Source organism: Haemaphysalis longicornis, unplaced genomic scaffold (assembly GCF_048455015.1).
Source record: "Haemaphysalis longicornis isolate Haplotype H1 unplaced genomic scaffold, Haemaphysalis longicornis Haplotype H1 scaffold_7, whole genome shotgun sequence".
NCBI classification, from domain to species: Eukaryota; Metazoa; Arthropoda; class Arachnida; order Ixodida; family Ixodidae; genus Haemaphysalis; species Haemaphysalis longicornis.
This window is the reverse complement of record NW_027526422.1, coordinates 116,593,130-116,618,645: the sequence shown is the minus strand read 5'-3', so window position 1 is coordinate 116,618,645 and position 25,516 is coordinate 116,593,130. Positions and strand designations below refer to the sequence as shown.

Genomic DNA, 25,516 nt, shown 5'->3' with positions numbered 1-25,516 from the left:
AATTTTGACCACCGGGAGGTCTGTACTGTTCGCCGAAATCTTGCACACACGGGCGTTTTCTCTTTCCGCCTCCGTTAAAAAATCTGCTGCCACGGCCGCGAATCGAACCAGCGTCTTTTGGCACAGCGCCAAAAAAACACGGTTTTTAAACAAAAACTGCAACACAACTGTTGAAATGTAAGTAGAAAATAATAGCATGAAATGTAAAGAACATGGTATTATCTAGAGGTAATGAGTGTCACATCGTTAATATAAGTAATTGAATGATATGTTCTTTGATGTTTCAGACAAACTCAAACTGCAATAGAGTCTAGCACCAGGACAGGGCTGACACTTCGCATGAATGTCTTCTCGATAATGATGTACATCGAACGGAATTACGTAATACCACAGGGGCTGCTAATAATAGTTCGTTGTATTGAAGCAAGTGGACACGGACGCATTTTTCTTATCGTTCCTGAATGAAACACCATCAAACACTGGCTTTCATTTATTATTCTACAGTTTCCACACCGTACTTTGGTTTCATCTTGTTTGGAGCACAGCTGTCGTCGTAAATTTGGTATGTTGGCTTGATACCGCACAGCAGCTCAAAAATGAAGTCACAGAAAGGGTGGTCAATGTGCAGCTCCTTGTGTGTGTACCAGATACTACAGCCGGTGCCTGTAATGGAAGAGGAAAGGCGGCTTTCAAAAGACATGATGGGTATCTGAAAACATATCTCAGCTCAATGAATGGATGGATTTTTCAGTGCTCTTTGTAACAGTGCGCGCTGGTGCGATAATAGTCATCGCCATTTCCAGAACGGTGTAAAATGCAAAAGGTGCCCACTGAGCGCTGTCCAGAATGAAGACGAGAACAAACCACCAAAGTATACTTGTTCCTATTTCGATAAATATCAAAACGTAGAATCCTTGACATCCCAGTTTCTATAAGTATTCGTCTTCTACCTTCTTGAGATTCAAAACTCTAGCGGCACAAACTCACATGATAGCGACGCTGTGCTTGGTAACTGCACAAAATTGTTTTTAAGGTTCGGGTGTGTTTTATGTATGGAGTTCTTATTTAAGTCTGTATCGAAGCAGAAATTGCATTCGTGCATTAGGTATGATATAGTGTACCATTTTTTTTAATCATAATGGTTTAGCCTGAGCTTTGCCCTTCTATGGCACAAAAAAACCTTGAAGATTCAAGAAAAAACATAGTTAGGGAAGCCGCTTTGACCAAACCTGGAACCTTACTCTTTCAAATATGCAATCTACCACTAGACCATGCCAAAGACCCAAGGGTTGATACGTTAGCAGCAGCGGGGAACACTAACATTTGCAGCCAACTGAAAATTAAAAAATGCTCCCAGTGGTCCTGAACGAGCCAGGGTTCCTTGCGTATGAAATCGGCGTCTATCCGATTAAGCTATAGAGTTTTTTTATTACCAGTCGTCGACAGTAACACAAGACAGAAGGTACAGGAAAAAAGAGATCAACAGCAATTTAGCCATGCGGTAATGGGCCGGGTTCTCTTTCTTTAAAAAGTTTTTAGCGCTGTGATGGTTTCAATCTTTGACAACGACTCACTTGAAACTTTTTTTTATATGAACTCTACAGAAATTTTGAAACACTTTCTCGTAAAGTTCTGTCGTGTTCGCCGCGTGTTTATATCATAATAAAACAAGGCCGTGCGTGAACGCCAAATACTGTGCAGACTCAACCACACGACACTTAAAAATTGCCGCGTATCACCTCTCTCAGTGCAAAAAACGAAGGTCGTTGGCGCTGACTGACAAATCTTGCTGAAGTGTCCTGTGGAGCACATACCAAGTGAACACTGCCCGACAATGAAGAAGGACAAGCTCCGCACTTTTGGGTTGTTTTCAAACAGAACAGGCTAGAATAAAACCTAGAAAGAACGGGCTCCTTCAGACACTAAGAGCCCCCTATCTCTCAAGAAAGTTGAGAGTGAAAATGTACCAGTGTGAAATTTCAACTCGAAATTATTTACCACAGGTGACACTTTCGTTCGCTTCACTCGTTTTAACAAGTCTTGTCCGGGACCAATACTATATAGAACTTTATATATGGGCACGTGGAATACTTCGTCACATACATCGTTATGTGTTTTTTTCATAGTTACATTGGCGATATTTTGCGTCGAGTAAGGTTTTGCCAAAATCTGAATGGCACAACAATATTCATAAATACCACCTGGCATTCAGCTTGAAGATGCCACAAGTTCTTGCAAAGCACGCCTTGACCAAACTTGCATTGCAGTGCGTCAAAAAATGTCCTGTACTACATCGCGCAATAGCAAAAAAATGGTTTACATGCTGCAATACAAACGGGTTAGTCAGCCATAAACCGGCGTGACAGATTAACCGAAACAAAATTGCCTTTCTGCTGCTCTCCACAGTGGACCCTTTGTTCAAATTTCAATGTCCAGACACTACATAGCGTATCTGCTGAGGTATCATCACATCCCATGTTCAAAGCATTTGCTTTTGGTTCATGGCGCAGGCGTTGCCTTGGATTTGGCCACGGGTTCTAGCGCGTGGTAACGCGCTTCGCTGTGGGATGCATGTGGAAGCGTTCCGACAAGAGCCGCATCTGCGTCGAACAGGAGCCGCCAGCTGTGCTGTTTCTCCAGCCTTGCATCAATATTGCAAGCTTCGCCAATGCTTCTTAAGCAGGTTTCAGCAATACCAGCGTTTCGGGGAGAAAACTAAGAAACAAGTCATCCGGCTTTATTACAAAACCAATATTCAGCTGAACAGTTTAGAGGTACATCTTTTCTATCTCACCGTTGTTTCGCAAACCAACGTACACACGACACATTTTACTGACAGTTACAGAAGTAACAATAGGCCCGAGAATGCGGCGATTGCTGCAAATTGTTTATTGTGAACTTTACAACACAAGGTGTCTGAGACGAAAGAGGCTTGTAAATACGTGACCCTTCCACCGCGGACTTCGGTACTACACCACTAGCACGACCTCACACCCCAATACTGCTTTTTCTTAAGCAACAAATAGGTAGGCCTGAAAGTTTTAGCTCGCGTGCAGTTCAGAATGACAGTATGTTTAATATAACTTGTTTTAAACGCCAGGCACGTTCACAAACATTTTAATAAAATGCAAGCAGGTCAGAAGGACTGATTTACCACCATAGACTGAACGCCCAAGCAACCTTTGTTCGCAGAAAATTGGCTGCTCAGCCAAGCTTGCTCCTTTTTGCAGTCAACTAGGCGTCATTCTCAGGAACCAAACAATGCAGTGAGCAAAAAACAATAATTAGGTAAGACCGGTTTTGTGGACAATGGCAACATTGATTACTAAATAGTGTGACGGCTATACCGCTTTTGGGGCCTGCTGCAGAACATCACTGAAGATAGAGCTTCATATTTAGAATGAAATGAGGAATATTGGTTTTATGCGCACTGCTACAGGTATAATAAAGAGACCATGAATCAAATACCATAGCGATATGTCCTCTAGTATGAGGTACACTTTATGAGAAGCCTATATTTGTGGAATTAAAATACCTTCGCTGCGACACAGAACCATATAAAACGTTTGGATCGGTTTGCTGTATATTAAAGTGCGTAAGGTAAATTGGTAACTGAGTGGTGAACATTGTTCCACGAGTCCGCCCTTTCCTGTACAGTCCGGGAACCACTCGAGAGAAAAACCTGCAGTGAAAATTCTGTATATTTTGTGATCTCGCATGAAGCCATAGTTGGTGCAGGCTTGCTGTGCTTGGAAACCGTAAATTAAATACAACTGACTCCAGTATGATCGCATATACCCCTTAAAATAGGTGATCAGTCATTTATATGAAATGAGACATGAGGTCATGCACAAATGTAGACATCGGAACTCTTCCCCCTACGCCACTGCCATTTTTTACGACTCGCAGCGTCACCACACTTTCAGTAAGTAATTACCACTTAAATTTATCAGCACTCAGCGAAAACATTTTTATCTTGCAAAACAAAAGTAATAGCATAACAGCGCTCCAAAATTGTGCCCAATGTTTGAAAAGCACCAACATTCGTGAGCCATATCATGAACCCCTGCGGAGGCATTAAAACATACATGCAATCTGCCTAAAGGAAAGTTAAGGAAGCAGTGCACTTTTACCTTTTCCGATGTAACTGTGGCGGACAACTTTGCAGGAGTGGCAGTCACGGAAAGCAATAGTCAGGTTTTCATTCATATATGGCGCTAAAAAAGAAATCAATGGTTTTACTGATAGAGACTTCGATAATCCAAATAAAAAAATTGCTTATCCGGTTCGTCATATTTATACCTAAAAACACTACATTATGTCAACACGGCTCGTTTGTATAGACGCCTGTAAACAGTTCTTGATTGCATAAGGCATGAGTTAAGATGACTTCCCAAGGGGCCGTGCCGGAGGAATGTTATTCTAAAACCACATAATATTTTACCACTTCAATACTCCTTCAACACACAGCGTAAAGGACAAGTAGCAACGGCATAAACAAATCTTATGAATAGATTTCAATGTGTCCTCCGCACCTATACGTCCCACATTTTACGAACTTCATTCGTGCTACAGGGCCTTCATCCACCTAGTTGCCATGCAGGCAAATATATTCGCTACGATTAGGGGCTGTCTCGTGAGTCTCTTGCAATTTCCTACTGTTACATGAATTTTCCATGCTGCTGCACCTACCAATAAAGAAGACAAAGAGCATAAGTCACGAATTGTTCTCGAGAGCTGAGAGGGTTGCACAGCTGAAATTTGACTGAAATAATTTCTTAGAACTTACTGGCCCACCCTACATTAAAAAAAACATTCACCTTCTAGAACTGCTTTATATGTACAGAAAAACGAAAAGTAAATTTATAACGTCGACATTCAACATAATTGTGATTTGAAGTATAACGCTTCACGCCGTGACAATAAGTCTTCACTTTTGTTCGTTATGATTGCGTAATATGTCTTTCAAGCCCGTCAGCGAAAGCTGACATATGAGGCGTTTTTTTTTAAAGAAGCCAAGTCCACCTAACGGTATTTTGAGAGACAAGCGGAAGTTTTTACCGGACATAAATGCTTTACAGTCTAAATTATTAAATGATGTATTTTACATGTCTGCTAGGGAAGTTTAAAGCCACAAGTAACAACAAATTATTCCGGTAATTTGAGCAATATTGGTGTTACAACTTTGAATTTTGCTCATATGGAAGTGAAATACTAAAGTTTATGCTACCTTTTTATAAAAACGTCATTTTAATTGACGTTCAATCATTATGTCATAGAGGTTTGGTAGAAAAGGCATAAAAATATGCAACGGGGACTCAAGAACAGTACAACGATACATGGAGAGCAGGTGAGTCCTCTGGGCACCATTAGCTGCTTTGTCCTAAATCTTCCATAGGATATTATTTATGCCACGCCTCAAGGCACTAACAAAGTAAGCAACATCGTCACAGCTTTGCCTGGAATTTCCAAAACGCTTCAAAAAAGGCTGCTCATATCTTTTTTTTAGCCTTAATGACGTGGTTCATACTCTCAGAGAGGGGGCCGCGGAAGCGCGGGAAGATGTGCCAGGGCTTGTAAGAAGCCGCTGTTTAATTAAGGACTGCATTGACATACATGGGAGTAAGAAAAATGAATATAGCCAGTTATTTTGTACGAAAGGGGGAGGCGAAATTAAATATTCGTTTCCCATCTCTTTTTCGTTTCGTTCATTTCTTCCGTTTACTTTGTCGTTGACAATCACCCAGCTCCAAAGCGCAACAAAACATCCGGAAACACCCAGGAAACAGTCTGAACACTTAGGGCAAAAGTAAACTCCCGTTGGGCATATCCTTTGGCAAATTATTATCCATGAAACAGAAGGATCTGACTCCTTTTCGATTTCCTATTTTATAGCAACACCATTTTTAGAAGAAAGTTGCCTAGTTTTTCTTGTCAGTACAGCATTATCCGGCTAAGTTTAGGTTTCTAGATCTGGCTCATTTCATAAAAAATGCTTAATATGTGTGTGGTGAAGCGGGTTTCAACGCTGCAACCTCATTGAGCTGAGGATATTGGTTACCCTGTCTGGAAGATAAAAAGTACGTGGCACGACATGTGATATTCAGGTCGCATACCAAAGCCCGCGCACAGCAAATTACGTTTTTCACAATATAACAAGGCGTTTGGAAGCCGTTAGTGCGTCCTGCCGTGAGTCCTGCCGTGTGAGTCCTGCCGACATTGCAGTAGGAGGCGTGGTAGTAACTGTACGCCTAGCCCCCACGCTTTTAATATGGGCTTGCCTAGATTAGAGTTGCTGAGGCCAAAGCCATATATATACCATGAAACTTTAAACAATCCATTGTTGGCATAATTTAGTGGTCGTAAAAAATTTCCTTTTTTCTAACGGAAAAGAAGCCGAATACTCTAGACATACTTTTAGAAAATAAGAGCGCCTGAGCGCTTTTTGAAGCTTTTAAGCTAAATTCCGCAGTGAGCCACCCAACGGTTTCGAAAAAAGTTTCAACTATCGACACTATCACCGGCGAGTCGATCGGTCGTATTCATTTTGTTTGGCATCGTCAGAAGCCTGGTTAACAACGCGACGCACTCTAATCAGTCATCGACACATCCAACGGTTAATTATCACCCTACCAGTAACCTGGCTATCAACTAGTATCCACGACTCAGAAATCTTTTTTAATGCCTCTAACCTTTCCATTTATTACTGCGATAGAACCATACGACGAGGTGGTGGCATACTTTTAGCGATTTCAAAAGATCTTCCATCATTATGCGCAAAAAATAAAAACACCCTCGAAATGGTTTGGGTTTCAGTCGCCATCACTTATCAAAAAGTAGTAATAGCTTTTGGCTACAGGTCTTCTTCTTTACCGGCCTGTTTTGTAAGTACTTATATGACGCAATTAACAATATTAGAAATCTTTTTGTTTCATCGCTTGTTTTCTTATTCGGCAATTTTATTTTCCGAACATATATTTCCACGCCGAAGCAGCATCACCTAATGTTGTTTTCTCAGTAATCCAGCGATTTCTTGAGATGTGTTATATGTTCCCTTACCATAATTAGTTTGTCAGCCGACTAGAAATGCGCATAATTATGCCAATACTCATACGCTTACCTTTATTAATGGACCTAAATCCGTTTCCCTAATCACGCACTTTCCTGTTATAAGTGATCATTGCCTTCTCACTCTTGATATTCACGTCCCCATCATAAAAACGAAACGAAAAAGAAAACCGATACACGACTACAACAGAGCTCACTTGGCTTCCATAAAAACGCCTCGTCACAATTTTATGGAATCTTTCTTTTTTTTCAAACTTATGATGATGGTTTTATCGAAGAAAACTTGGACATTTTTGCGTATAAGGTTTATGAACTAACTGATCAGTACATCTCACAACGTAGTATAACCATCAGCAAATATGCGTTTTGTTAAAATATTTGTATCAAATACTTAGCTAATAAAAAGCGCCTTTATCACAAGCCCAAAATAAATCCAACTAACGCCCTGGTCGGTATATAATAATGCTTCAAATGCTTTTGTTTCTGCTCTTACAAATACCAAATTGTATGTTTTATCTAACCCACTACCAGCCATTCTAAAAATAACCCTATTCATTGCTGTCCAAGGATTCATCCGACAAAATCTAACAAAAGTAGCTTAGTTGACCCGTCAACAAACCTGATCCCTGAAGATCAAAGCTTTACTGTGTGGAAAAAGATTTTTTTTCGTATGCCAAACACACCTACCTACCAGTGACACATAACTATAACTACACCACCATGCCTCAAATACCTTTCGACATAGCTCGTATATACAAACTAATTAATGGTCTTTATAACCACTGTTCGCCTGGTTATGACAACCTCACCATAAAAATTTTAAACAGCATGTTCACTTATAGTGCCATCCTGCTAGAAAATCTTTTTGGCAATTTATAGATAGGTAATATTCCCACATCATAAAAAATTGTAAAGGTGGTTGCAGTTTACAAATCAGGAAACAAATCTAATCCAGCTCACTACCGTCCTATTCTCCTAGAAGTATTCATTGCAAGTTTTTAGAACACGTTATTTACAGCCATATGGTAATATTTCTACAATCAAAGTCATTTCTCACATCGGCACGACATGGATGTCGCAAATTATACTCTTCCGAAACTCCACTTGCGGTGCTTACTCATAAACTGCATCAAATTCTAGATTGCTCATCCCAATCAGAATGTATTTTTCTGAATTTTGTAAAAGAATTCGATAATGTATTACATAAAATACTACCCCATAAACTAGAAAAACTAAACATAGATGAAATGTTCTCAGATGGATTAAGTATTCCTCAACTAAACATTCCCAATTCGTTCCAGCTAACGGCCATAGCTCGCAAATAAGTCGTGTTCATTCTGGTATACGCCAAGGACCCCTCCGAAATACGCAGTTATTTGCTATATATATTAACTACCTTTATAATGCCGTAACTTCAAACTTGCACCTTTTCGCGGATGACTGTGTTATATTTCGGGAAATAACCAGTGAAAACAATAGTCGAATACTTCAATTTGGTATCTGTGCTGTTAATAACTGGTGTGATACCTGGTTAATGGAACTAAATACAAATAAATTGGAAACATGCATGTTTCTATGATAGACATAACTAGATGTCCCTACTAACTCAATAATATCTGTTTGCAAACCGTTGACTCTTGCAAATATTAGGATGTCCATATGACGTATAACCTAGCGTCGGATCTAACGTGAAATACGTTACTAATAACGCTAACGGAATGCTCAGGTATTTGCGCCAGAACTTCCTTAACGCTCCATCTTCATTAAACTTCTGCATATATTAGTGCACTTTAAATTACAGTATGCCACATCAATACGAAACAGAGTCATGATAAACTAATCCACCATCGTAAAATACGGCGATTAGCTCTGCACTCTTCATTCTTTCTAATTACAACCGTACAGATACCATACCAACCATGAATTCCATTGTCGACCTGCCGTTATTACTGACACGTCGTAAAATATCTCGCCTCAACTTATTGAACCAACTGTACCATCTAAATGAACTACGCGATAATATAATTACGATCTCCGTCATACGTTTCCAATTGCATTGACCAGGCTTATAAAGTAGGCCGCAATTCATGTCTTACCAAAGCGTTTGCCAATCATATTTCCCCGTACATCACTAGATTAGAACTACCTTCCTGCATAAGTTGTATCCATTACTGATAACTATTTTTTCACGATGACCTTCCGGACGTTTTATAATAAGGCGAATCTCTCGTTATATAACAAGCAGATTGTTTTATTTGCGTATGTATTTTCACTGACTAATTTCTTATTGTGTTTGTATTGTTGAATTGTAACTTCTCCCCTCTGTGACGACGTACGGCTCTGAGGGTATATAAATAAATAAATAAACGTGCTCACTCCGGCAAAACTTGCGTCAGCACTATTCATACCGCTGTGCTACGACGTCGACGAAAACGTATGATCAAGCGACGTACTTAGCAAGATTTCTGATGCGCGTCGTTGTATTTGTGTTTTGCCTTGTTTGAGGGAGCGTCACGGGAAAGGTGGCGCAGCTGAGTACTAATCGGAGGGCGCCGTGTGTCTGTGTATATATGTATATGTATATATATATATATATATATATATATATATATATATATATATATATATATATATATATATATATATATATATATATATATATATATATATATATATATATATATATATATATATCAAAGTTGCAGTCCTTATTGCCAGTGCTGTTTGGCTTTTTTAACAGTGTTTTATAGTGCCGAATGAGGTATGATTGCCTTTTTTTATGCAGGAATAAATAATTGAAAATTCAAGTCGAGAAAAAATGCGCCGTTTTTTCCGGAAGCGGGAATCGAACCCACAACCTCCGCATAACGCGTGCGGTGCTCTACCATTGGGCTAGTTCCGCGGCGACTCCCCTCTCGACTATACCGCGGGGTTTTGTATTTACGACTGCTCAGAGCCCGGTCAACTAGCGCCGCCCCTCGACCACCGCGGGAAGACGTAGAACGTCTTTTTCCCAGCGGCCGCACGTAAGACGTGGTCGGAAGTTGGGGATAGCCAAAGGCATTTCAGACTGCTGAAGCCAGAACCCTCGTAATGCATTTTGTAGAACACAGACGTACGGGACGAGGGATTCCGTAAGGACACATCAAAGTTGCAGTCCTTATTGCCAGTGCTGTTTGGCGTTTTTTAACAGTGTTTTATAGTGCCGAATGAAGTATGATTGCCTTTTTTTTATGCAGGAATAACTAATTCAAAATTCAAGTCGAGAAAAAATGCGCCGTTTTTTCCGGAAGCGGGAATTGTGCGGAGGTTGTTCGATTCCCGCTTCCGGAAAAAACGGCGCATTTTTTCTTGACTTGAATTTTCAATTATTTATTCCTGCATAAAAAAAGGCAATCATACCTCATTCGGCACTATAAAACACTGTTAAAAAAAATTCCCCCGCATTTCCCCGAGGGGGAGAATGTGAAAGTGCGAATGCACGGTTGTCGGCCCGCTTGCGGCGCTTGCGCTCGGCCCCCGCAGCCCACCACCTCGCCGCCTTCTCTTCCATCTCTTCCATCGGGTTTGTAGTATCACGTGTACACCACGCAGTTATCAAGCCGCTATAACGCCGCTGAGTCGCCAACGCACGCCGCTGACGACGTAGTTTGAATGCGTTAAAGATATAAAGCGCGTTACTAACACTGCAATCAGCGTCGCGTCCGTGGCTTAGTCGGTAAAGCGTCGCGCTGCGGCGGCAAAGTCCTCGGATCGAAACCTGGCGCCGGATGCTGTTTTTTTTTATATATAGAGAGGAGGACTGCGGACGCCGCCGCCGCCGCCGACGCCGCCGCCGCCGCCGGCGGTAGATGGTTTGGGGTCGCTTATAAAGTGCATTCGCACTTAAAACGCCAAACAGCACTGGCAATAAGGACTGTAACTTTGATGTGTCCTTACGGAATCCCTCGTCCCGTACGTCTGTGTTCTACAAAATGCATTACGAGGGTTCTGGCTTCAGCAGTCTGAAATGCCTTTGGCTATCCCCGACTTCCGACCACGTCTTACGTGCGGCCGCTGGGAAAAAGACGTTCTACGTCTTCCCGCGGTGGTCGAGGGGCGGCGCTAGTTGACCGGGCTCTGAGCAGTCGTAAATACAAAACCCCGCGGTAAAGTCGAGAGAGGAGTCGCCGCGGAACTAGCTCGATGGTAGAGCACCGCACGCGTTATGCGGAGGTTGTGGGTTCGATTCCCGCTTCCGGAAAAAACGGCGCATTTTTTCTCGACTTGAATTTTCAATTATTTATTCCTGCATAAAAAAAAGGCAATCATACCTCATTCGGCACTATAAAACACTGTTAAAAAACGCCAAACAGCACTGGCAATAAGGACTGCAACTTTGATGTGTCCTTACGGAATCCCTCTTCCCGTACGTCTGTGTTCTACAAAATATAAATATATATATATATATATATATATATATATATATATTTACATATACATATATCTATATATATATATTTATAGTCGGGAGACAACCGAACTCAACCGGAGCGCGAGGAAATATGGTGAGTAAAGAAAAATACAAATGAGCAAAGCGCACTGGCGTTTGAGAAAGCCACTCTCGTATTCAAAAGTAAAGAACTCCTCTTCCTGAAACATCAGCAAGCTTATTTTTATTAATTTGCTCGTGTGCCTTTGTCTTTACTTACTATATATATGCAGGCTTCAGAATACCCTGCACGGTGTTTTTATGTTTTTTAAACGAACATAATTATGGCTTGTAAAGCACCCAAGCTGTCTCAAGCGCCACGAGGCTTGGCTATTTTGTCGGCACTTTAAAGGCAGCCTACACCATTTCGGATACGCGCTTCGACTCCTTCGTTCCCGTCTGGAAGCACTGCAAAAACTAAGGTTATCACCAGCACGGGCCGGCACTGGGTGATATGCTTGTCCTGGAGGATACGCCTTCCTTTTCTGCTTTGCTTCTAGAACTCTCCTTTCAAAGTGACTATCGAATGCATTCATTGCTGCCACGGAAGTAAAGCCGGCCAAGAGCCGATACACCACTGTAATGATGTAGTCCTGCGGCTGAAGAACGCCAAGACCACGACAGAGAGATATTTTTAGTGAGTTAAGTCATGGTACACTAATTTATAGCTATAGAACATATAGGCAAAGAACAGGAATTATTTCGGTGTAATTATTGTAGCTCCTTGGAACCAGTGTAGGAAAAAATCTACGTGCCACAAAATAAGTGCCCGACGAGTGCGTCCATTTGAAGTGATCGTGAGTTCGCATTCGTAGCAATTGAGCAGACTCGTGTGGCTGGAGAAGTTGATTTTACCGGGCCAGGTATGAAATATTTGCCTTGACATTGAGTATTACGAACAGAAAAAAAACTCCTATTTTGATAGTCCCATTTCTGGGTGTCACAAGGTTTTCTAATAAAGTAAACCTTGTTGTGCGTTAGTGAGGGTGAGCTGCAGTGAAAAGCACAGAAAGAAAATAACGCTCCGTGTAGTACGATTGGAACCTCGCTGTCTCCCGTTATGTAGCCAGCGTGTATCCGATTCTGTCATTCCTACATTGTAGAATGATTTTGAATTTCAGTTTTTGACCCAAACCCACGTAGAATGGGAGAAAGTTTTGCGTGTCAGTCATGCTCCTGTTAAAAAAAGAGCTTGATTTTTTTTACTTGCAGGAGGTTGCAGGATTTATATATCCCGGTATTAAAATTTTCCTCGTGTATCTTTCTGCTTCTCTACGCAGGTTGCGAAAGCACAACAGCATACTACTCTTACTGCCACGTAACTGCATCAACTCTAGCTTCCCCTCTGATACATTCTCTATCCACTGTTTCGTCTCGTGATGAATCGGATGAACAGTTGTTGCAGTCACTTTCTTGCCTTCCCAAGTCTTCCGCCTCATGTACTGAGAGAGTAGGCGGCTTTCTTGATTTTTATTTTTATGTCATGGCTGGAAAACCCAGAGCCAATATATAGTGTTTATGTGGGCTTTTAATTATTAACTCGGCGGCGAGTCGTCGAAAGGAGTGATCGACAGACAGACACAAGACTAGGCAGATCTACACTGCCATCATTTATGCAAAAACATACCTTTTAACATTGCTAAAATTTAAAATCTCAGCTACTTACCGTCAATGGACTGCACATTTAAAATGTTTTTCGCAGTGTATCCAGGAGAAGACATCAATGTAATCGTGGTGTTCCTGAAGAAAACAAGACAAGTCGCTTCTATGAATATTGAAGACGTTCAGCTGATAGAAATTATGGGCTTTCTTTCGTTTTAATTTCACTGTCATGTATATGAAAATAAAATTAGGGGGAATGTTAAGAAACTCTCAACACGCCCAGAGAAAAGAATTTGCACTGAATGGCTTAAACAACGAGCGATTTAAAACATCGATATATCCTTAACTGAGGCCATTATTACCGCACGTTCACAGTGTTTTTTCACCAAAAGTGACAGACGTGTGATTCTTGAAAAAGCATCCAACGTACATAAATTCTGACGGAAGGTAGTATACGTAGTACGGACAACTAAAGTATATTTTGGTACAAAACATTCCCATCACGATAGCAGTAACCATGAAACCCGAACAAATTCATCCTTATACCCCTTAGCCGGAAAGACCTTGCTCTGGCGTCTCCGCCTAAGGGTAGAATCTCGCATATTCGCGGCGCTCAACACTCTCAGCATTCTCTACGCACAACGGCGAAGGAACCAACGCCCCTTGAAGTCACCGTGGTCTTTCGAGATTTTGGAGTGTCAGCTCACCATCCCGGGCATCAGCTCGAAGAGATATACACCAGTGGAGGAAGCGAGAATGCTAGCATTTGAGCAGTTGGACCGGTAGTACAGAGATTGTGTTCATGTGTTCACGGACGGATCTCTCGCAGAGAAGCAGATACCAGCGCAGCGGCCTTTGTAATTCACGGCATGAACGTTTCCTGGGCGGCTCGCATTGACCAATTGATGTCATCAACAACGACAGAGTGCATACCGATAGAGGCCGCCTTCAAAAAGATCACATCGCTTCGGGTGCAGCATGCGGTAATTCTCACGGATTCCAAGTCGGCCCTGCAGCTCTCGCCGCTGAGATTTCCCGCAGATAAAACTGGCCAACCGTCAATCCGTCTTCGTCAGCAGATAAAAGAAAACGGGTTTAGCTTTGGCTTCCAGTGTGTTTCGTCCCAAGTAGGAGTGCTTAGAAAGGAAGCTGCGGACCAGTTGGCTCGTGAGGCGACATCAAGCACTCGTCTTCTGAAGGTGGCCCCAGATAAACGGCGCATTTTAAAAACAATCATACAAGATCGTTTCCGCTCTCTTTGGTGACCCCAACATCGACACTGTGTTAAGAAAGGAATGAAGAGAAGAGAAGCAACCTCACTGTTGCGCTTTCGGACCAACTTAGCGCGACATCGGAGTGGCTTCATAAGTTAACATTATCCCTTCACCTCTTTGCGGAACGTGTGGTGCTACAGGCGACATCGGTCATTTTATTACGGACTGCCGAGAGCATGCGGATGAGGGGTTAGCTTTGTTTAAAGAGCTACGAAGGAAAGCCGCTCCGCATGCCTCTTTGAACGATTTTATGTTCCAGGAAGGCCATTGGATCACGAGGAGGGACATTTGTCGTTTGATCCTGCAATTTTTAAGGGTCACAATCCTCAGCGAATCATGGTGAATTCCCACGCATATCGGTAAAGGGTGCTGATCGGGAGAGCAATTGCCGGCATACCACGCAAGGCTAGGTCCACCCGTCAATAAACATCATCACCACCACCACCACCAATCCTGAAAGCTGAACTCGGTGCGTCATGTACTTGATTTGCAGAGAGTCGGACATAGGTGGCTCCTTTAATGTTCAGATACAGCAGTCACTCGTCTAGGAACTGTGTATCTCAATGGTGGAGGGAGGTCCATGTCCTCCCATGGCATGCATGACCATTGTCTCCCACCGAGAACATTTTGAACCCTTCAATAAATAAGGATTTCGCGCCCACGGAGAATACAATAACTCATGAAAGGAGGACGCTTTATGCTTGTTCTCAGAGCCATGACTTGCCCTATTGTAACTACTTCAAACTACGTTTCCACTAAGGGGTACTTCAGTACTCTCAGAAGGAGCACGACATCATACGTTTTTCTTGTGCGTACATATTACAGTTCAATGCAAACGGTTCAGGGAAGAATCAAATTATCACAAAACTCTACCATCTCAGCTGAATTAGTTCCGTCAACAGGTAATGAGCGCAAATTGGTTGTTAGTCTTTGATTATGCAAATGTTAGCACTGCTTATAACATATTTTAAAATAAATTCAAGGAGGTGTAGTATAGACACTACCCCTGTTAAACACTTAGCACTTCTCCGAGAGTTAGGAAGCCATAGATAACAAAAGGATTGTTACCAAAAATCAAAGTAAAAATAGCTTCTACCGTAGTCTTATCCGCACAAAGGATAACAACTTTCCGGAGTTGAAACGATATCGTAATGACTTGAACGAGAATCTGAAGGAAGCTAAAATTCAGTATTTTGAAGACAGTTTTCAGCCCATTGTAAGCAAAAGCAAGGCTTTGTGGAGGAAATTAACCCACGTTTTGAACAGCTCTCGCCATACGAAACCACTCAATGAACTCCTTATTACTGGGCAAAAACAAATGGCAAAGATTTAGCAAGTGCCTTCAACATGCATTTCATTAATTTGCCTATAGCATCGATCAGGCATTAAATCCACCCTGCAAAAAATGGCAGCCAGTTTAATAGCACGTTTTAAACCCTGTTCCTGCTGAAGAACTACTGAGCACTTTCTTAGTCTTTTTGCGACGCGGAAGACATACAAATCAAAAGTGTAATATTTCTAATCTACGTCATGGCTGCAATGTTAACACATATTTCTAACTTATCGTTTTCCTCATGTATTTTTCACCAAAAAATGCAAATATCTAAAGTTATCGCAATTTATAAGAAATGGGTCATAATAACCTTTGCAACTTCCACCAGGTTTCTATGTTACCAGTGTTTTCTAAAGAAATAGAAATCCATGGTCGCCTCTAAACCTTTCAGATGAAAAAAACTTAATAACAGAGGCACAATACGGTTTCCTCCCTCATGCATCTACACAAAGGGCGTTTCATAACAAAAAAGAATACACACTAAAAGGGAGAGAAAGAAACAATTTGTACTAGGAATATTTCGCGACTTCATTAATAAGGGCTTTGATTACTTAAACCGAGATCTTTACTTTATAAACTAACCAGTTCTGGAATAAGAGTCAAACCGTATCAGTTAATCAAATCGTAACTATCAAATCAATTTGAGTTCGTTAAAAACAAAGGGTATTCGTCATCTTTTTTGCAGACCCAAACTGGCGTTCCTCAGTGCAATGTGTTAGGACTCTTCTTGTTTAACATTTATGTCAACAAAACGTGCAAAGCAATTAGAAGCTGCCAATTAGAAGCGCGTATAGGCTTGCCTAACGAGCTATTTGCGCTTACTATTAAGACACATTCTTTTTACAGCACTGAGAACCGTAGGGCAAATTATGGAAGGTACGAAAGTTCATGTAAAGATAGAAGTACCGATGCGTACTGCTGTGGGTACGGCGCGCACTATGTTTGTTTTAGCTACACAGCGCTGGTGCTGTACCGCTTTCGAGTTGTCTCAGAGGACACTCTTCGATTGGCGTAGCGACGGTGTCTTACCGGACGATATTTCTCGAGCGAACACCATGTTTCACGAAACGATTATTTTCTACCTCTAAAATAACAAGCCAGGTACAAAAAAGGTCGCAAACAAAGGCAGAAAACGGCCAGCCGTAGTATGGTGGCGCCATCTAGATGTACTAACGGTAAACAAGGCACCCCACCACGTATGACATCATTGTAGACGTCACGAAAACACACAATTTTGCGGGAGAATCAAAATTTTAACTTAAATTGATTAATTTGTCAGTGAATAAAATATCGTTTGCTTACGAACAAGGGCTGGGGGCACTAGAAAACACGAAACCTATCGTATAAAATAAACATGTATTTTGTCTGCATAGCCTCTGTAGGGTTCACGGGGGTTTTCCGTGGGAGCTCCTCTATCAAGTTGAGGCGCGCCGATATTCATGTCAGTCAACAGCGGTACTTTTCCCACCGTGGACTCAAAAAAAAACCCATCACCCATCCCTACTCTGCTTGTTCTCCAGCTGCAACAAAATACCATAACTTATAAATCACTTGCCCCTTACCAGTCAACGAACTTATTTACTCATAATCGAGCCTTTATGTACACTGTATTTTGTTGACACTGGTTTTTCTGTCAGTTTTGGAGGCTCTATGTGGTATTTAAATATATCTGCGTTTTTGTAAAACTGTACTTATGGGCTTGTGAGTGCGTGTTCCAACCAGTATTGACTCCAGTAATGATTATTTTGTCCTGAAACGGGAAAGCTAAAACCGCTACAAAAGATGATTTTTTGTAGTGCACAAGAGCAATAAAAAATATTTGCGCGCAGTCATCCTAGAACCCGAGGCATGCTTTGTGGACGAAATCTGATGCGTATCCTACAATACAATGGACCACTCAACTAGGCTGAATGCGGATATTCTCCTTTCGCCAACCCAAGTTAGCATGCCAGTTGTTTAGTGATGCGGTTTGTTCCCCATATACTCTGAATGGTAGAATGTGTTGGCTAAATACTTTTCGTTTTAAGGATAGAGGTAGCGCACTTTTCAGTATTTGTGAGAGCATCCCACTTGTGCAAGATGCAAAGCGCGCGGCAGTTCGAGTGGAGTGAATGCTGGAAAATTTCATTAGTGCTACGGCCGCCGGATATTTACCGACAGACGCGAGTCCGCTTTTGAAACATTTTTTGAATGCTTCAACTTCTCTGGGAAAACTCTTTTAAAACAAAATTTTTGGTCAGCAGTCGTTTCGCTCGCCGAGCTCACTCCTGTCCTGGCCGGTGCAGCTTGAGAATTTGACGTTCGATGGTTAGCTGTAATGTACGTAACGTCTTTTTAAGGAATAGCCTTTTCCAAGCAACCTGCTCAGCCCATGACTCTCGTAAGCTCTCGAGGTAACTCCCTGACTTTATCTGTACTGATCTCTCTACAGCTGCAGCTTCCTTATGACAACGCGGTGCACCAGGAAGCGCAAAGCCCTGCAGTGGCTTCGATGTAGTGATTTTCTCTATTAAAAATTGTGCGCTTCTCTAATTAAGCTCAGGAGTAGTGTACAAACACGCTCGGCTAATTTATAAAATGATATCCTGTACCCAGGCCTCTTCCAATCTCACTCTGGGAGCTCATATTCAAAAGCCTATGGGCATTTATTGCGCCTCTGCTCTCACACTACGCAGTGAGGACTACAGACTTGGTGGTTCCACCTTTAAGTGAATTAAATTGAACTTTTTTCTCGAGTTACCATGCCGAAAATCATTAGAAAAGGTTTAGATTGTGGAATGTCCCCGGTAATTTACGCAAGACTTTAAATTGCCTCTTGGGAGCTATTTAAATATTTTTCTGATAACATTTTTTCTCCGCAATTTTCAAACTCGACTTGCAGTACATATTGTCGCGAAGACAAGGACGATGCAGTTGTCTTGACTGAGAAACACGTTTATTGGAGCGAACTTGTGCTCCCCTAACAACTCAAAAGAATACAGAGGCGGCGAAGCAGCGGTCAACAAAGTGACTTGCACAGGCGAGTGTCGTCGAATCGAATGCTCCGGCGTCCGCACTGCAGGCTTTTTATCTTTCGGCGCGCGTGGTTCTCGAAACGTCGATTCACATCGCGAACATACTAGATCCAAGAAGATTATTCTGGGCTGTTCACGTTAGATCGGAATGCTCTCCCTATCACGACAGATAACACATGTGGCACAGAGAGAAAGAATGGAACACGCGCTTCCCTTGGCGCAGAGATAACACAGACCGGCGCAGCCGGGCGGGAAAAGCAAAACACAAATAAACAAACCCAATGTATGGTTCGCGGCAATATCAATCAAAGAAGAAATCGAAATTTCTGTTAACTTACAGCACCTCATCAGGTGGAAACTCAAAAACTACAATAGCTGCCCCATCCTCGTAGTCTCCGGTTTCGGTACCAGTGACACATTTTGCCTTCCCACCTAAATACGGGTCTTCTTCAAAGTCTCTGTACATTTGGTGCCATGTTTCAACCACAGGAAAGCACTGAAAACAAGAAGCAACTCAGGGTAAGCATCCAGCACAACCCGAACATTTTGCACACACACATTTTCCCGGGGTTCGCCTTCAGATAATGGACATAATTCAATCGATTAAACTGAAAAAAATCGCAATTGACTTACAATAATAGGCAATAATTGAAGCGACCAAAACCAATCAGTTTTTACGGCCGGCGTTGTACGAAAAATCACCTTTATTTAAAACCACCCTGGTGCGTCAACGAAGCGTGATCGCAGGGCAATTGCAAAGATTTAATGTGCTAATTATTTTGCTTGTCGCCAAAATGTCGGTAAGCATAATACCGCTACGTTCTGTGTGATACGTAACGTTTCTGAGTCATGCTTAAAGAGCTTTGCACCCATTAATAAAATAACTCTGCAGGAAGTTCTTTCATAAACATGTTCTTTTTGTTGGCCTGCGAAAGCAGCGGGTCAAAAGGTGTAGTGAAAAAATTTTTTTTGAAATTCAATTTTTGCCACCACGTTTTGAGAATAACGTATCTTAGTCGTTCTACCACAATACCTAAGCCCTTATATACCGCGTTTCAAAGTTAGCGCACACAATAAGCATCGTAACCGCTTCTGTAGGCATTAAGTAGTTCTTCAGTTCTTAGAAAAGTATGCCTATCATCGGATTTACAAAGGTTGGTTCTAGCAGCGTTAACGCATTCTACAGCGAACGCAGCTGCCACCTTATATTTGCAGCATTCTTAAGACTTTGGAACGCGATACGTCCTTATCTGCTTTAATTGAAGAATATGTTGGAATACGGGTCATCCAATGTATGTACAGATACCCATATTATACCTGGGGTAACAAGGAATGAAGAGCACAAATGTAGTGTTTCTCCAGCTTTACTTTGCGTGTTTCCGCGTACGTACGGAGAAGCAAAAGCCGGATGGTCAGTCAGAGAGTTTTATGTCATCTTCTTAACCATTAGGGTTGTGTGGTACTGTTTCTGCCGACGCCTGCATGAATGGTGCTTTAGAAGCATCACGCAAAACGTGTTCAGGTAATAACTAAGAGTGCGATGCAACACCCAAAATTGTTTTCGGCCCTATTGTCTCTTCTATATAGATTTTGCAATTCAAAGTGTCTGCGAACCCGCCCAAACACTTTTTTTGTGTCCTGGTTTGAAATAGCGTAAGTCTAATAAACGTCAAATCAAACATAACAAATATTTTTAGTACAATCCCGATCGCCACATAAGCAACGTGATTTGAACGTCTCTCAGTTCGTTTTTTTTAAGCTCAAATTGCCGTTTTGTCCTCACCGGCTCTTCCTGAATTTTGGTGTTAAAAATCAAAATCTAACTCACAAATGAGACTAAGCAATATTGAGTCAGCGGCAGACTTTGTCGTAGTTACGGGAAGACGTAACTGGAGAATTCCCAACAATGTTATTTCAGAAACCGCGCTTGATTGCATTCAATACAATCAATTTTCATCAATGCAGCGTAGGCGGAACACTGTTCTTCATATACAATTTAAATGATCCTATCTCCCGCTGCGGCAATCAAAAGTGTATTAATTGTCTGTATGGGGGTTAATTCAGTATCTTCAGCCTGTGTGTTTAAACAGGGGTTTCTAAAGATCTACGAGGAGGATGTCTATAAAACCTCCCAAAAGCAAAATATTCACTTTTGGTTTTTGAACATGCCTGAGGAGGTCTTAAAAGTATAAAAACAAAACGTTCGTTTGTTTATTCTGAAGCTTGTTGCCAAGCAACCGTGGCTGTAAAAACTTTGTCTTCACTACAACGCGCCGAATAGGCAGAGCGAAGTTGTTTCTCAACAAATACTGAAATTCAGTTTTCGAACTTTATACTATACGAGCAGTTTACTTCAGTGTCCATAGATGCAATGGCATTTTCATTTTCAATTTTTGCGACACGCTAATTTTTTTTATATAGCTACATAGAATAGCGATAATGGAAAAATAAGACGTGAAGCCAGGGTTTCTGGAAATCTGTGTTACCAATAACTTGAGAAGCTGCAGTGCCATTCTGACCATCAGCGTAGAGAATATAAAAACAATAACCAAGTAAAAGTCCTGAAAGTGCGAAATTAGGTTTGTAACCTGTTTCCCGTATGGTTTTAAAATACATTTTACAAGCTTTATCGTTTTCTTCTTTGGGAGGGGTAATTCCGCTTTTCGAGATTGCTATTTACCGCGCGTTATGGGGAACCCCGCAGACTATTTTCTACATTTTAAGTCGGCCACCTTCAATATAAGTTGAGTAACAAATGCTAGCTGTCTACTGAACACGCATCGGCTGAGACATGAAAACCATGCTTTGCAACGCTGTGCAAGCGACTATAGGTTTCCCAGTGCTTCCAGGCGTGAATGCAAAAAGTGAGAACTTTACTTCAAGTGCTGCTGGTTTTCTATGTATTGTTGGAGGGAGACCGTCCGCCTATACCTTTTCTTGTTAAACCGTGCTCGACCATATAGTTTCGATTCGGGTATGTGTGCCAGTTGCCACTCACTGGGGCTTTTATATACTCGACCGCTAACTGAGCAAATACATCTCTACCGGAGAAGCCTATCGCCGAGATGCACCGCAGCGGGGAGATAAATACACGACAATATCTGCTGTCGCTTTGAAGCAGAGGGCAGTTTATCCGACTCCGAATTGACAGAAACTAGTTCCTTCGCTCTTCGGTCGCACCAATGGGGACGCGGCCAGTGCTTTCGGTAAGGTAAGATGCTCCTGGAAAGTGTTTCCCTTAGAAATAATGCACGAGACCCAATGCCACTGAGCGCAAATATGTTTCAGTGCGCACATCACTTGTCCGACTGTTGCTGCGGTCCTCGTCTTTTCTGTGGTGTATAGCAGGCACGATGCCAGGTGAATATATTACCATTCACCGGAACATTGCGTTGTTGTCAACTAGATGATATATGGTAAGCGCGGTAAAGATTATTTATGCCCCGCTATCGACAGAGAGCCACCAAGCAAGCCCAGTAAAACTGAACCGGCGACCGCAAGATCCCCTAACAAATTGCCTCTCCACCAGAAAAAAGAACACCCCAGCAGGCATCACCAAAGTACCTTATTTCGGAACTCTAAAACAAACAGACGTACCGAATGCGTAAACAAGGCCATCGTTGATATGTTGTCAATTTACGTGAACTTTGAACATAAGGGTTCATTGAAATCCCTCTAGTTTCGTTCGAGTGCGATACGGCTTTCCAGGAAACTACGAAGATGACATCGCTACAGCTTGGCTGCGATGGACACGTGAGTAGAATACTGGACGCCATGCTGCGGGATTAGAAGAGTGCGCAATCAACCTCGACATCCGAGGGTAGCGGCGACGTGGCCAGGAAGCCTGCCAACTTGCTCGTGGCTGCACTGCTCTCCAACAGATATTATACCGCAGTACAATGCGGTGAAAAAGAGCAAGGACTATAACACCCAGCTACAGGCCGTCCAGCAGGTTGCGGCGGCCCTCGAACGGCAGCGGCCGGAGTGTGACGCGGAGAAGGGGGTACGATCCTTCCGACCTCGTAGAGCGCGCCCGGGTGCGGCTCCAGAGGTGCTATCGTAACGACGTCGCGGCCGCGTCACGGCACCTGGGCCCCTGTTAAGGGCGCCCCACCATCTGCAGTCCCAAATAAAGTTTATTCTCTCTCTCTCTCTCTCTCCGATGTACAAGTTAGCATAAATAGGTGAGCAGCCTGCTCTGAGGTATATTAGGAGATTATTTCCGACGCCGACAACAAGATGCCAAAGTGATGTGAGCGGCCCGAGGTTGTTCTTTTTTACCGATGACACAACAACGCTGTTTTTTTCATGAAACTTTCCTGTTTGCCATCCAGCCGGTGCAGTCCTAAAGAGCGGTAAGGCCGGAACCTCTGCAATTGGATTGGCTTAAGTTTTCAGACTCCTTGTGTACTGGCCTGGGACGAAATCATGAGTTCTCAATGGAACGTGGGCATTTTCTTGGGTTCTAACGCACCATTCGGAGATGTTTCTTCATATTCCGTTTGTTCCCCGTTAGTCACTCACAAAGGCCCTGTAGGTATGACTAACTATGGGCTTGATGCAATTGAATTTTTTAGAAAATGGTTACGCTCGAAGATAAATGCATTCTGGCAAAGGAAACGAGTACTTGATCAGGAAATTTTCGATGGTGCCCACAACCTTATTGACTCTTTGTTCGACAGAAGAATATGTTGGGCGAATAGATACTAAGCTGTAAAACACCTTACGAGCGATGGCTGTCGAAGAACAGGGAAGAAGGGCTTGACCCGTGATCGGTCCTTGTCTTCGTGTAACTGATCGCTGTACTACGTCAATTTGTAGACGTTTAGGTGTTTCCTACGAAATATTTTTCGGGCAAATCTTCGCTGAAGTAGGCATAATCCACCCAAAAGTGTCTTGTGCCGTTCTTGTCCACGGGACCATATATACCGGTTACAAACACAACACTTTTGCTATATGAAAGCGACTGAAACTCTCGGCAAAAATATTTCCACAGTTGTTTTTAACCTTCTCAATGCTTGCAAGTGTCCAGTAAAGTTCACTATATAAATTGTGGCTGTGTTAAAACTCGAACCTAACGGCTGTTTTAAATAAATATAAACAAAAAAGGTGCCGCTGTGCCATACAGCCTAGACATATGTGGTATCACACTAAGAACGTCAGCTGCCACCATCTTCAATGTTGAAGTTCACGTAGAACTCCCATGTACGCCTGTTTTCTGTCTTATACGCGTCCAAAATCTGCAATTTTGCTTGGGACCATAAAACGAATAATTTATATATGGGTTGAGATTGCCTGGTATGATCTGGAGCTTTTGGCTTAGAATATCCCCTCTTGACATAACACTTTTAAAAGGATAATTTGTTAGCAGGGCCACATAGTCGCAGGCGATGAGTCCCAAACATTACAGGTGGATCAGTTCCTTCTAGAAAAAGTAAAATACCTCACCTCAGTTTCATCTTGAAATTCTCCAAGGTCCGGATTTATGTCAAGCATAAGTTGCCCCGCGTTAACAGAAAGTGCGGCGAACAAAAAAACCAGGAATTGGCAAAACTGAAGCATTTTCACTTCTGATACGCGTCTTTGTGGTCTGCCTTTCCGGGATCCTACTGGGGTTTATATGTTGTTCGAACGAGGTCATAAGCTGGCACAAAATACAGCTAGCGAATGCGTGCAACTATACATCAATACTTGTGTCATTGGTCACCTTGGATGATGAGAAGCAACAATCGCTTTCCACAGAGAACGAAAACTGAGCAGTCGACAAAGAAACACGAGAAAACAAACGCTAGCGCTCTGTAGAGCAAACTTCAATTAAAAGCGACCAAATCGCGCCCAGACGCCAGCTCGCAGCAGTTTATTGGGGCCACGCTCCGCCAGCTTCATTTTGTCACAGGAGACAATGAAGAATCTCATTTCGTACCAGCATCAAAGCTGGAAGGCAGGATCGGTTAAAATGAATTACATGCCCGACTGTTTTCAGACTAGGAGACATAGACATATATATTGTTCCTGACCGCTTGAAGCTTGACATTTCCCGTTTTAATAATAACAGCTGGCGGTTGGGCCTGTAGGAAGAACATACATTTTTGTACAAATGTCCTATTCGTTTTCGCGTGCCACTGTTGTAGAGTCCATTGGGTCTACGTAAATGTGCCATTTTTTCAAACGAAACTGACCAAATCACATACCCCAAATATGAATGGCTTTGTTAGAACCGCACAAAAACCTTTGTCTGCTGCAAGTGAAGTAGGTTTAACGAAGAGATGCGTGAGCATTATTAACCCACTGCGGTGACTCAGGGGGTACGGCGCTCTGCTGATAAGCACAAGAACACGAGTTTGTTTCCAGGCAGCGCCGGCACATTTTCAGGTAGAGGTGAAAGGCGAAAGCACCGGCGTGTCGAGGTTTCGGCACGCGTAAAGATCCCCAAGTCAAAATTATTCCAGAATCTTACTACGGCGCATGTTACAGCTCACCAGTTCCTTCACCGCGTAAAACTCGTTTTTTGCATGATGTCTAAAAACACGTTTCGCTAAACACTGCGGGCTTTGAAAAAGCGCAGCTTCAAACGAAGAAAATTTATGACAGGCTAACAGTTACAATAATACTCCTCAGAAACGTAACTTACATTACTGGTTTCTGCGGATGTGGTGTGCGGAATCCTACAATATAGTCTCGGTATGGTCGCCCACTCAGATGTTTCCACTCAGCTCCAAACGTTAAACAGCATAGAGGTCCAGCAGACAGGCTG

At 42.4% G+C, this 25,516-nt stretch overlaps 1 protein-coding gene across 1 annotated transcript; it reads right to left on the bottom strand.

Annotated features, from left to right (window-relative positions):
- Positions 1-475: 475 nt before the first annotated feature.
- LOC144144928 (uncharacterized) lies at positions 476-24,357 on the bottom strand. The gene is made up of 5 exons (XM_077676433.1): positions 24,211-24,357; positions 19,101-19,258; positions 13,206-13,279; positions 4,134-4,217; positions 476-663 (listed from the first exon to the last, which is right to left on the bottom strand). Exons 1-5 carry the CDS (start codon positions 24,322-24,324, stop codon positions 494-496), a joined length of 600 nt encoding a protein of 199 aa, XP_077532559.1. The 5' UTR covers positions 24,325-24,357; the 3' UTR covers positions 476-493.
- Positions 24,358-25,516: the final 1,159 nt, after the last annotated feature.